Genomic DNA, 12,136 nt, shown 5'->3' with positions numbered 1-12,136 from the left:
ATCCCCACCAGTGTCCTTTTTGTATTCAAGGTTCAGGGTTTTTTGCTACCAATAGCTCTCTAACAGGACCTACAAGTTTTTGTAAAGCAGCACCCTCAGAAGCCAGCATCTGTTCTACCTGTTATGTTCTTGTTCATGTTCCCACCATGAAAATCAGTCCACTTGGTCTCCACTAATCAATGAGAATAGGCAACTTTTCATTTTGGTCTTTCTACCAAGGCTTCTCAATGGTATATAAGGAATTACATTTGTAATTGCACTTTACAGACGTTGTTGAGTTATGGCAACTTATTCATAACCTAAAAGCTTCCAGTTTTTACCACATTTGCTCTTAGAGTCTTACACCTTCCTTTGCCCTCCCAACTAATTTAGCCTATTAAGAGAAACTGAGCTGAAGACTGCTTTGCTCATGCTGGTTCTCTCTTTCTCCCTTGCTAGGATGCATCCCTGTGCTTTACAGACCACAACCTGCAGAGTCAGTTCTGCAAAACTCTTGATGATTAGGTTCCAGCATTTCAGTTCAGTCTTCTCTCATTTCTGAGATGGCAAAGAACTGAAAGGATGATATTTAGATACTCCTTCTCTTCTCAGAGCCATTCAGATTTCCATAACTAGTGTAGTTCTTTAAAACAGCTTGCAGTTATGGAAAGGTATCACCACAAGAGGAGACCTGTCATCATCCAATCCAGTTTTTCAGTTATTTTCTTTATTGTTGTGTATAAGACAAGTGCCCTTTGTAGAATTTTCTGTCCCTTCTTGGGCAGCAACAGCTTTCTTCCCAGAACAGCTGATTAAGTTCTCTTTTTAGTTGCTTGCTTCTTACAATATGGATATCCATCAGGTTTGCCCTTGTAGAGGATGATCAGTCTTCCAGAGAAAGTTCCTCACTGAATGACTGTTAAACAATCAATATTTCTAGTTGGGTGGAAGGAAACCTGGTTCTCTTTTCCCTCCTGCTCACAAATCACCAGATTAATTCTTTTCTTTCTGCTCTCCCCAGTCCTATAAAATCAATCTTTTCCCTTGTGGCAGGCCTGAAAAAAGGTTTCAGCAACCAGCTGTCCAATAAACAATTGCTTCGGATGCTGCACAGTGTTAAAGTCAGTATCCCCACACCAGTTTCCTTCTCCTCTGCCAGGTCTCCCTGCTTCTAACTCAAGAAAGAGAGATCACATTCATCCTTTGGCAGAAATAAAATAGAGTGTATCCAATGCAGGTAACTGCAGTAACTCATTATGCATCCATATTCCTAAGAGAATGTGGTATCTTTCTCGTGTTGAAGGGAACCAAATACCCTCACTTGCCATTTCCCTAAAGCATCCCCTACAAACCACAAAGATTTAGAGTTCTTACATCCAATGTTTTTTGCACTTCTTCATATTTGTGCACTAAAAGGGTGCTCATTGATTTAATAAGCCAAGGTCTAGAGAGATCTATAAATATAAGAATTTTACCCTAATGTATTATTGCCCTGATGCCCAAGACTGAACTTCTGCTCCTTCACAGATAAATTGTTTCCTCACTGGTTAACACCAGCTTCCATTAGCAAGAGTGGTGGCAGACATATTTGGGAAGGTGATCCATGATAAAACACAGCTTCATGTCTTTTGTTTTCCCTTTGATTTCTCTACTCACCACATCCCACGCTCCTCCTTTCCCCACCCGGCTCTACTCAGAAGGATCAATAACTTATTCTTTATCACTGTTAGCTAAGAAGTTATCATTGGGCCTCACTTAAAATCTACAGAAGTCAGTGCGGTGACATGCATCAAACGCAGCAGGCTTAAGATTACAATTGCCAAAATTGCCTTCTAAAATGAAGTCTGAAACAATTTGTTAAGTCTCTTACAGGCTTATAATTACATTGGCTAATGATAATTTTACTTATAGCAGTAATAGAAGTGGGGGATTCTTGATGTTTCAGTCCTAAAATACAAAAGATTCTGTACATTGAGTTACTCTGTAACTTCCCAAATGTAAAATGTAGTGCTTGCTGGTCTATACTTCTCTTTGCATCCAACAGCAAGTGAATCCTTATGGCTTTCTCTTAACTATGTTGTGCAAAGTTTTATTTAGAACAACTATTTTTCAATAACTCCTAAGTGTTGACTTGTCCAGCTGAATTGCTCCCAAAAAGCTTAACTGTGATGCAAAGTTAAAAGGAAAGGGAATGTTTCTCCCCAAAACATGTGCAGCATTATTAACCACTGCATTCCCAGCACAATAGCCAGTGCCATCCTGAGAATAAAAAATCCTGAGATGCTTTTTGATAAAAGCATCACCTGTTCTTTCACTGTCTGCATTACAGCACGTATAGCCATGTTGTATCCTTCACCTTGCGTGCCTGTGCCAGCTCCTCAGCTGTTGGCATGCAAAACCAAGCACGTGGCAGCTGCAGGCAGCAGCATTTCCTAACCCTACCTTTCACCCTCTTTTCTGAGCTATACCCGAAGGTTTCTGTGCCTGCCTCTGACTTTGTGAGAACAGTTCTCACTCCGAATTCACACAATATATGCAACTTCACAATGTCATATTAAAGTCACATATAACTTTGTGCCTGAGAGTTTTAACATCAAAGAAACGATTGCCAGATCATGGATTGGATTACTTTCCATTAGCTCAGTGATGAGATAACCTCGTGTTACGTAAAGGCCACAAACGTACCTGAGATTTGATTATGTAAAATATTCCCCTCTTTGTGCAGTTACTTTTAGTACAGGCCTGAATGTTCTTATTATCTGAAATCCAAACTTACCAGGCAAACACACATTATACAAGGGTTGTCTGTGATAAATGGTATCTGTAGAATTTCCCCTTCATTTTCACATTTTGCAACAGATCCTGAAAGAGAAATAAAAATTATAAAATATTGATGTATCTCAATTCCCCCATCTGGTTTTGGATGCTGTTCTTGTTGCTCTCATTTAACCCCTGCTCCATTCCTGGCCTTCAACTTTAAATTCTGCCTCAATTTGCCCACTTGAAATAATCAAGGGTGCTAAGCATTTCCCTAAGATTCCAAAGGGAACCGGGAAATGACTGGCCTTTTACTGGCGCACAAACCCAGACTCTCTTTGTGTCCCAGTTACAGCAAAGAAGGACGCTTTTTCTCTTCTCAGATGACGTGTGGAGAATAACGAGTACTCCATGCAAAGCAGGCTACTTCTATAATGATAGATCCAGAGCTCATTGAAATCAGTAGAAAGCTGTCCATTACACTCCAAGGACTTGGATCCAGAGCTCATTGCAAGCACTAAACCAAGCATCCTCCTAATGCATGACAGCCAATTGGCGAGTGAGTCAAAATTAGCAGGCTGACTGTCAAATGGAATCAAATTAGAAATCCCTTTATGGCCCTAGAGCTGATTAGCCGGTATTGTGTCATGTTGGAATCGTTTCTCGAAATCTAAGAGCTAGCACTAGGAATTGATTTAGCGTTTCCCTGCATGCCCCAGATATCGATAAAATATAACCCGGGGGTGGAGAGGGGGATACAAAGCGGGGGAGAGGGAGGGGAAGCACAGCTCCTCCGTTCATTCACCTGCCCCGAACCACGCGGTGACACCCGCAGCCCCCCGGTCCCCCCCGTCCCCCCGGGGACCCGAAGGCGCGTGGCTGAAGCAGGTGGGCTCCGCGCCCCCTGCGTCCCCTTACCTGTGAGCAGGGAGGAGGCCGGCGCCCCGGGGAGGCAGAGGGCTCCCAGGAGGACGGCGGCGGCGGCCGGGACGAGGCTGGGTGCCGTCGCCACCCGGTCCCCGCCGAGCCTGGGCATCATCATCCCGGGCTGGGGTGCCGCCGCCTCCGGGACGCGCCGTCGGGTGGCGGAGCCCGGCCGCCCCCGGAGCGGCCGCCCCAGCACCGACCGGGAAAAGGGGGCGAAAGGGGGTCGCGGGGGGGCGTCGGGGGTAGGAAGGGAGACGCCGGCCCGCCGGGGAGTCCCACCCCGCGGCAGCACCGGGGGAGGGGACTACGGGTGCGGGGAAAGCAGCTGTCAGCGCCTGCCCCTCGGCCCCGCACCCCCTCTTTCCATCACCCCCCTCCTCTGCCCGCATCCCTTCTTATACCTTCCTCTCCCCATAGTCCCTCCTCCGGCACCCCCCGGCCCCCATGCCGCCCTCCCCCCCGGCGCACACCCGCATGGACAGGCTGCCAGCCCCAGACCCCGCTCCCCTGCCGGCAGATGCCCGGCCACTCCCTCCCCGGCCCCGCCGAGCACCGCCCGGGCCGGCCGCGCCGTCGGGGCGAGCAGAGGAGGAGGAGGAGGAGGAGGAGGAGGAAGGAGGAGGAGGAGAAGGAAAGGTAACGGGGGACCAAGAGGGGAGGAAGCTCGGATCCTCCGGCGGGTCCGGTGCTAAGCGCAAAGCCAGGTACCTCCGGCGGGCTTGTGGCGATGCCATTTGGGCAGGGGAGAGGAGGAGGAGGAGGAAGAGAAGGAGGAGGAGGGACGGGCAGCGCCGCGGCGGGGCTCTGCTCCCCGGCTATCCGCGCCGCCGGCCCGGCCGCGGAGCTCCCTTCTCCCCTCCCTCCCTCCTTCCTTCCCTCCTTCCTTCTCTCCCTCCCCACCGCCTGTGCTGCCCCCTCTCCCTGCGCAGCACACCCTCGGGACTGCCCCCCAGGGAGCTCCCCCCGCCCGGCCCCGCTCCCTCCCCACCGCCGCCTCCTCCCAGCCGAACCTGCCCGCCGAGCCCAGCCGTCCCCAGCTCCATGGAGCCTTCAGGGTCCCTCCAGTGATATTTCCCACCCGCACGGCCGCTTTCCGCTGCTTCAGGGTCGTTTTGGCACGCAGCTTCTCCGCGCGCATCCCAGCGCCGGGCCGGTGCGGCACGGCTGGCCCCGCTGCTGTCACACACCAGCCCGCCTCGCCGCTCCTCTTCCTTCCACGGCGATGGTTCGCGGGGGGAAAGGAGTGTTCCCAGAAATAAACCAGGCTGATGACAAGCTGAAAAATGTTCTCAGAGTCGTACGCGTTCTTGTGTGCTTGCTTTGGGCTGGGGATGTGAACTGCTGTTTCAAAAGAGCTTGCAGTAGTGGCAAATCAGGTGCAGGTGGGACAGGACTACTTTTGCTTTAAATACGTTTTGCATCCCAGTCAGATGCAAGGCAATTAGGTTCGCCTGTTCGTTTTAAGAATTAAGCCCAAAAGAACTCTGGAAGCCTGCATCGTTGTTCTGAAATGCGAGATATGCACACCTCATTTCCAAGACCTACCATCACCCACCTTTATGGTAGGAAGCCAAAGTCCTTAAATAGCTACAACTGCCTATAATAGGGACTACAGAAAAAGTGATATTGGTAAAGTTGTAGAAATCACTAGCAAAATCCTCTCTATCAAAAAAGACTAATTTTTTATTTTTTTTTCCCAGCCTTAATCTGTACAGGTAGCTGCATAGGCAGATAGGATAATTTAGTGGCAATTAAAGGAAACACACGCACAAAAAAAGGGGGTGGTGGGGAAGAGAGCATCTGTATTCTACAAAAATATAATTGGGATCACTGCATGAATATAATGCATATGACCTGAATATATGTATATGTATACATATTATGTTATTTCTGGTAAATGATTCATGATTCTCTTTCATTTACACAAAGATGAGCCTGTGGAGGTACATATTACACTCTGCTGCAGACGGGATTTTCACTTGTTCACATGTTTTTTGTTTGTTTTTTTCACTATTGGAAAAGATGTACTGAATCTATTGGCAAACTGGCCTTTTCTTGCTTCTCTGTCTGTAATCAGTGGTTACATTTCCCTTTTGTAATTCCAGTGCACCCACAGACCTCCTAGAGCAACAGCCTTTGCTACCCTAATAATTTCTGAAGTGACAACTACCACAGGAAAGTACTTATATCATTGTGTGCATCGAGTCTTCTCTTTGTGATGGTCTAAAATTCATTAAATATTAATGTCACCCGGCGTGAGAAACATATAAATCATGAGGGCATCAAATAGCAATTCAGGCTTCCAAATAACAGCAGGGAACTTGCTAAAATACTCTGCAAACACAAGAAGTTTAATCTCTTTTAGCAAATAAAGATAAGAGGTGACAGCAACTGAACTGCACACTCAAATCATGCTATAACTCACCAGTTAACAAGAGCATGTAATGAAACAATACCAAAGGCAGGGCAGTTACAAAGCAATGCACACAGATCTGCTACAGCATCTCCAATGCACTGATTCAGCCTAAAACTTACCTCTGAAACAACAACTGTGAGATGAAAGTATGGTGAGTGCTCCATGGGGTGAACTCACTGCCATTCTTTGGGCTTGCATCAGTATCTGGGGGAGGAATTTGCCCTTTTCTTCATTGCTTGGAACACCTGCTGAAATGGCAGCCTAAGCTGTGACATACCATGTCTATACGACACTTCACATGCTGTTGGGTGCCCAGCAGAAGAGCCTGCTGAGGACTCATGCTGCCTCTGAGTCTCTTGGAGCCTTGGTTCCCCATCTCCCCCTTTAACTAGAGGAGAGGGGAAATGCTCACAGTTAGGAACAACCTCTGGTTCTCCCTGGTGTTGAGAACGGTGACACACCTCTGGGAAAAATCACTCTCTAGTTGAAATCTCTCATAAGGTGAACCCCAGCAGGGAAGGGAAACATGGCCTTGCAATCCTCCCACCTTAGCGTCACCCATTCAGGGCTACAGGTACAGGCTTTGTCTCAGCTCTTTACCTCTCCCTTAACCTTTCTGAAAAGTCTGTCTTACCAGAGGTTTGAATCCTTTTTGTTCATAATGCTGCATTAAGTAAAGTTTCAAGGGTTTGTTTTTTATTTCCTTTTGCATCCCTGTTTGAATGAGTACTTATATACATATATATATATATGTATATTCAGACTTGTGGTAACTTTTAGCAAAACCAGAGGGTCACACTGAAAGCTGTGTCCTGCTATTGGATATGCACAGAGACTTCTGTTATAACTGTGAGCATAAAATAAAATTGTGTCATTGAAAATCTTACCTCCTTTGCGTAAGCATCACATAGTATCGCTTCTTATTGAGGGGGTATGTTCATTCCTTTGTTTACTGGCTAGCCTGGCTTCATTCAGCTTGATGGGGTGTTTGATGTCCATAAATATCTAGTTCATATGTCATTTGGCTCTTTCTCCAGTGACACTTTCCATGGTTAATAATGTTAGCCATTAGCTGATGATAATAAAAGTTCAACTTAGCACCCACCTAAAATGAAGAAAGAAAAAAAAAAAATAAAGAAAAAAAATATCTACAGTTAATAACAGTGAAGAAGACAGCAATCTCATTCATGTCTTTCTTCATGATCATCTGTTTTACTGGCAAATCAAAATAGCTAGAAGACCCATTATTTATTAACTAGAGAACTCTTCCAGAACTGAGGGGATGCACTGAATCATTAGAATTCACAAATATTTTCTTATGCTCAGGAAATTCACTGTTCTAGGTCTTGAGCTTAGGTGGTCCTAAGGGTCCCTTCCCATGCAAGAAAGTATGCAATAAACATGCTACTTAGAAATGTGTATATTTTGGTACAGGTAATGTCCCTTTTTATTATTTTTATGTTGTTATGCATTATTTTGTTGCAATTTCTTAGTATCTATGAGACTTCTCAAAATATAGTATTTTTCACCTCTGAAAAATGCTATATTGAAGTCTACACTGAATATCTGTGTTTGTAAGGCAATGCATACACAGTGAAGGTGGTTTGCACATCATATTGAGTTTACCCCTTTCTGTTGTTACTATACTCTTACTAAACATAAGTATTCTCGATCCAATAACTTACACTATCAAAAAGAAGGGCACACACATTTGCTGTAAATGGAGCTGTGGAAGTGATAAGGTTCAACCCTACCAATTCTTGCTGAGAGACCTTTAATTTGGGGAAGTATTTTATTACCATGGTGCATCAACACACAGCAACTGGGAATCTTGGTAGTAACTCAAAGAATCACAATGTGGATGTTACCCTTTCATGTGGGAGAATGGAGGGGAGTTACTCTACTGTTCACCATCCAGTTGTCTTCACTACTGCCTTTCAAATGCTCATGCTATTGGTCATTCATTTCTGTGCTTAATCATTTTTAAAGTTAAGAGTATCTACCAGTGTGAACAAACATTATTTCTTGCATAGCCACTTCTCCTCCACAAGATAATAAAACTTGAGACTGGCCTAAGTATACTAAAGAGGTGTTCCTGACAAGCCCCCTTACTGCAAAATAATCAGAAACCAAAATGGATGTAAATGAGGGCTGGAGACCACACTAAGAGATTTTAAAACTGTGACCGGATTAAAAATGACATATGGCCAAAGTCCTTAAATAAAAGAAAACTACAAGAAAGTATCTAAAAGTTACAGTGAGACTTACTTGAATAAATGTTTATAAATTTTATCAAACAACCCATCATTTTGACAGTTTTCCATAAACTCCTGGAACATGCAAAGCATTTAATTTATTTGTGGCAAGATAAAGATAATGACTAACATTTTAAAAGTTTATTAACATAGAATGTCCTGGCATGGTCAAACTTGCATACTTCTATTGTTTAACTTATGTTTTCTAAGAACAGAAAAAGTTAGCCTTACAAAAAGGAGTTTCTAATTACAAAAGTCTTCAAAATCATCCTCATCATCTGCACTTGTAGGAATGCAAACCGAATGAACAGAGCACAAATTAAACTGGATATAAATGCCACCAGTACATCAAACCATAAACAACAACAACAAAACTTAAAGAAAAAAAAATCCTTGATTGCTACACAGAGAAGAAAATATCACTCTAATATGGAGAAAATAGGTCATTGTAGTCTTTTATCAAGTATGCTAAAAACAAACCCAAAAAGTACATGATGACAGAAATGGTGATGTAGTCTTAACTATGGAAGACCCAGCAGAAGCTATTAAATAGGCTATAGGCCAAGCAAACAGAATAAACTGGCACATGCTTTCATGCCTTTTTGTTACTTCACTGATGTAAATACAGTTTGTCTTCCAGAGATAATAAAAAAATATTTTGTGTGAGTTATGTGTTTTCCTGTTAGGTTACCCTTGAACATCTGCTGTGCCTGATAAAGGATAAGAGCTAATGAAATCACATAGAGTGATATGCATGTGGTATTCTTTTGCTTTGAATGTGAGAGAAATGAAAACCTGTGTTTTGCCCAGCTACTTTCCTAGCTCATGACTGCAAGAAATGAGCACTCATGAAACACGTACAATGGCAGAGTGGTGACTGCAGATGAAGATGGAGCTTCCGTACACTACAGACAGCCACCCTGCATGCTCCAAAACCCTTGGTCCCACCCCCCAACACATAAAAAAAGGCTTGCTTATTCTTACATAAGGTTTTTCCCTCCAGCCAGAATCCAGTTCAAAAACAGCGGCCTCTACCAAACACAGAAAGGCAAAGGTTTGTATTTTTGCCAAAAGCCAAGTTTCCAACTGCATGTATCCTGTAAGTTCATCACTTCTCCCAACAAAACCCTCCCAAGGGAGCTTTCATGTTGCTCAGCTCTTCCTGCTGCTGTTCTTGTTTTGTGGCAGAATTTCTCCCTGGGCTTTTCTAAATGACAAAAGAATGACAAAACCCGGAGGTGACACTTGAGGAGTGAACGTAAGATGTCAAGTCAGAGCCTCCTCTTGTTCACGGGGGTGTCCTGATTCACACTCATATGAGTGAGAGAAGACTAAGAGCCATTAATTTTAAGTCATCTATAATAAAAAGGTTATAGCTTGTCGACAATGGCAGGCAAAAGGCAAGCTGTTGTGTGGGGGGATTGCTGGCAGATGGCAGTGTTGGGAGAGCAGATCTCCGCAGCGTGCAGACGCAGAGCAGGGACGAGATGGAGCAGCTTCCACAACTAACCTGAACCACAGATCTGTTTACAGCGATCTAATCCATATGTGCTAATATCTTGCTCCTACACGAGTGAAACGCTCTCTTGGGTTGTTCTCAGAATGTACATCCATCTGGCGTTGGATGCACAGGGCATTCGCTTTTACTGTCCCTGCAACTAGTACAACATACCTTATTCCATCTGGAAGCAAAACAAAAGAGCATTACAAAGAACCCTTCATCACAGTTATTTTCCAGATACAATGCTTAAGCAATTTAAGAATTACTTTTTCTTTTCTTTTAAGAAAACTGTCTGTGCAACGTCACAGCTGCTGTAAGTAAGAAATTCTCCCTTTTTTTTCTTCTTGGTTTCTGATTTAAGTACATGCATTTACCAAAATACATGATCTGTCCTACTAATTGTACCACACTTATAGAGCAATAAACTGACAATCTCAAGCAGCCTTTTTCATCAGTATATGTGAACAAATCAGGGTAATACTGCACCAGTCTGTTGCAAATTGTGCTAGTTATGGAGTTTCATAATAAGTTATAGAGCCATTATTAAAGAAGCAATGTTACAAAATTTTACAGTCATGCTGAACTGCTCACTAATCTAATTGGATAATTCAACCCTGGATATTCTGCATGTGCTTGAGATCAAAAGTAGCCTCCTGTCTACTCTCTAGGAATAAAAGAGTACACAAACAAATAAAAATAAAAAGAAAATGTAGAAATGAACAAACACACTAGCAGCAACAAGAAGAAATTTATTAAAAACCCATCTAATTTTACTACTGATTCACATGGGTCAGATTACTGTTGGAGATTAGTCTTCACCAAAAAGAAAACAGACAGCCACTTGAGCCAGAGAAAAATGTACTTCCAGGAGGGAGTGCAATTCATCTGCCTGCCTCTCAGCTGTCTGTGGCTCTGTCAGGAGGAGAGGAAAGGATCATTAAGTGTGCCAGAGGTGGGCTTTTGGTGTCATTACACAGATCTGCAGGGGTTTTCAGCCAAAGCCTCTACTTCTCTGACAGCAGCATATCATTAAATAGGTTGTTGAGAAGCACAAGGTGAACAGAGAGAGGGAAAAGTATTTACTTTGGTAAAGTATTAGTCACATGTCTCGTATATATTAGCAGATTAAACAAGAGTCTGAATTACTCGTGACCAAAGAAAACAGTTAATCAACAGTTTAAAGGCTTCATGGAATTTTAAATTTATATTTACATGGTGTACACCATTAATTTCAGCTATCTTTAAATGCAGACTGAAGTCTCAAGGTAAAGGCTGGCAGGTATTCTGACACAAAATGATTTCTGTTTAGAGGCTGGTTGGTGATGAACTATTTTCAGAACAGAACTTGTGGCTTTGGGGGCTTGTTTTGCTTTCAGTTTTAACTAAACTAGTTTGAAGAACACAGAACTAACTTTTTTCAAGTTACTTAAAGCTCTAACTGGCGTTCATATTTTTACATTTCAATTAATTTGATGTCAGTCTGCATGGCTGTAGCCTAGTTTGTATAAGTATGGAAGCTAGGTAATAAATAAAATTGCTATTATTAAACAGAAAGGATATTAGCTTTCTGGAAATACTTTGGAAACTGCTCACCCTGCTAGTAGATCATGTAATTTAGAGCCTTCCCCAGGAAATGTTCACACATTGGATTAGCCCAGATGAGTTCAATAAGAATAATCACACAGTGGGCAGAAAGGCACTTCTGCAAACATTTGTGGAAGCAGGTTCCTTAAGCAAACGAGGATAACTCCATACAAGAGAGGTGTGGCCATAGCATCAGGGTGGCCATATGTTCAGCTTCACTGAGTGCTGGGTCACCCAAGGAACAGGCTCTGCTCCAATGGGGATGCGTCCCTGTGGCTGGGAGGTGGGCTTCAGGTCCCTGACCCTCCAGGAGCAATGCAGCACTGAGCTCTGTGCACAGAAACCTCTGCACCTTCAGGCCCAGGGATATGACTGCAGTCACAGGGCAAGCCAAGGGCAGCCCACCCAGTTGCAACCCATTTAGTTAGCTGTCACGATCAAATTGGCACTGGACCTACATCAATCCACCAACTCAGCTAAGCAGCTGTCAGTGTCTAGGTTCTCCTAGGCTGTGCTTAGGAAGCGGTGGCATCATGGAAACTAGAAAGATAGAAACCCAAAAGTAAAGCCAGAATCCTTCAGAGAAAAGGTGAGGGGCTGCCCTGGTGGCATGAGACCCAGCTACGTGCCTTTGCTGCCTTCCAGCAAGATTTGGATGTGGGGGGTGGCACACATGGTGTGAAGCACCTGCAGGATGGAGACCCAAACCTTTACATA

At 43.9% G+C, this 12,136-nt stretch overlaps 1 protein-coding gene across 8 annotated transcripts in view; it reads right to left on the bottom strand.

The window, feature by feature from the left end:
* Positions 1–4,982, bottom strand: part of BMPER (BMP binding endothelial regulator) — a 157,453-nt gene extending 152,471 nt beyond the window's left edge. For 2 of the 8 annotated variants that reach the window (XR_014689856.1, XM_084510370.1), the window contains exons 1-2: positions 3,655–4,018; positions 2,756–2,841 (exon numbers count right to left, since the gene is read on the bottom strand). Coding sequence is in view for 4 of the 8 variants with exons in the window: in XM_084510370.1 (XP_084366496.1) it covers positions 2,756–2,841; positions 3,655–3,778 (210 nt within the window). In the remaining 4 variants the exon portion in view is untranslated. Of the gene's footprint in view, positions 1–2,755; positions 2,842–3,654; positions 4,019–4,371; positions 4,425–4,673 lie in introns of those variants that run through there. The other 6 variants (XM_084510369.1, XM_084510367.1, XM_084510363.1 and 3 more) reach the window with 4 other exon arrangements.
* Between the last annotated feature and the right edge of the window lie 7,154 nt (positions 4,983–12,136).

The sequence above is a fragment of the Aythya ferina genome (assembly GCF_964211825.1).
Source record: "Aythya ferina genome assembly, chromosome: 2".
Lineage (NCBI taxonomy): Eukaryota > Metazoa > Chordata > Aves > Anseriformes > Anatidae > Aythya > Aythya ferina.
The sequence above is the reverse complement of the archived record's forward strand: the minus strand, read 5'-3'. Positions and strand labels throughout refer to the sequence as shown.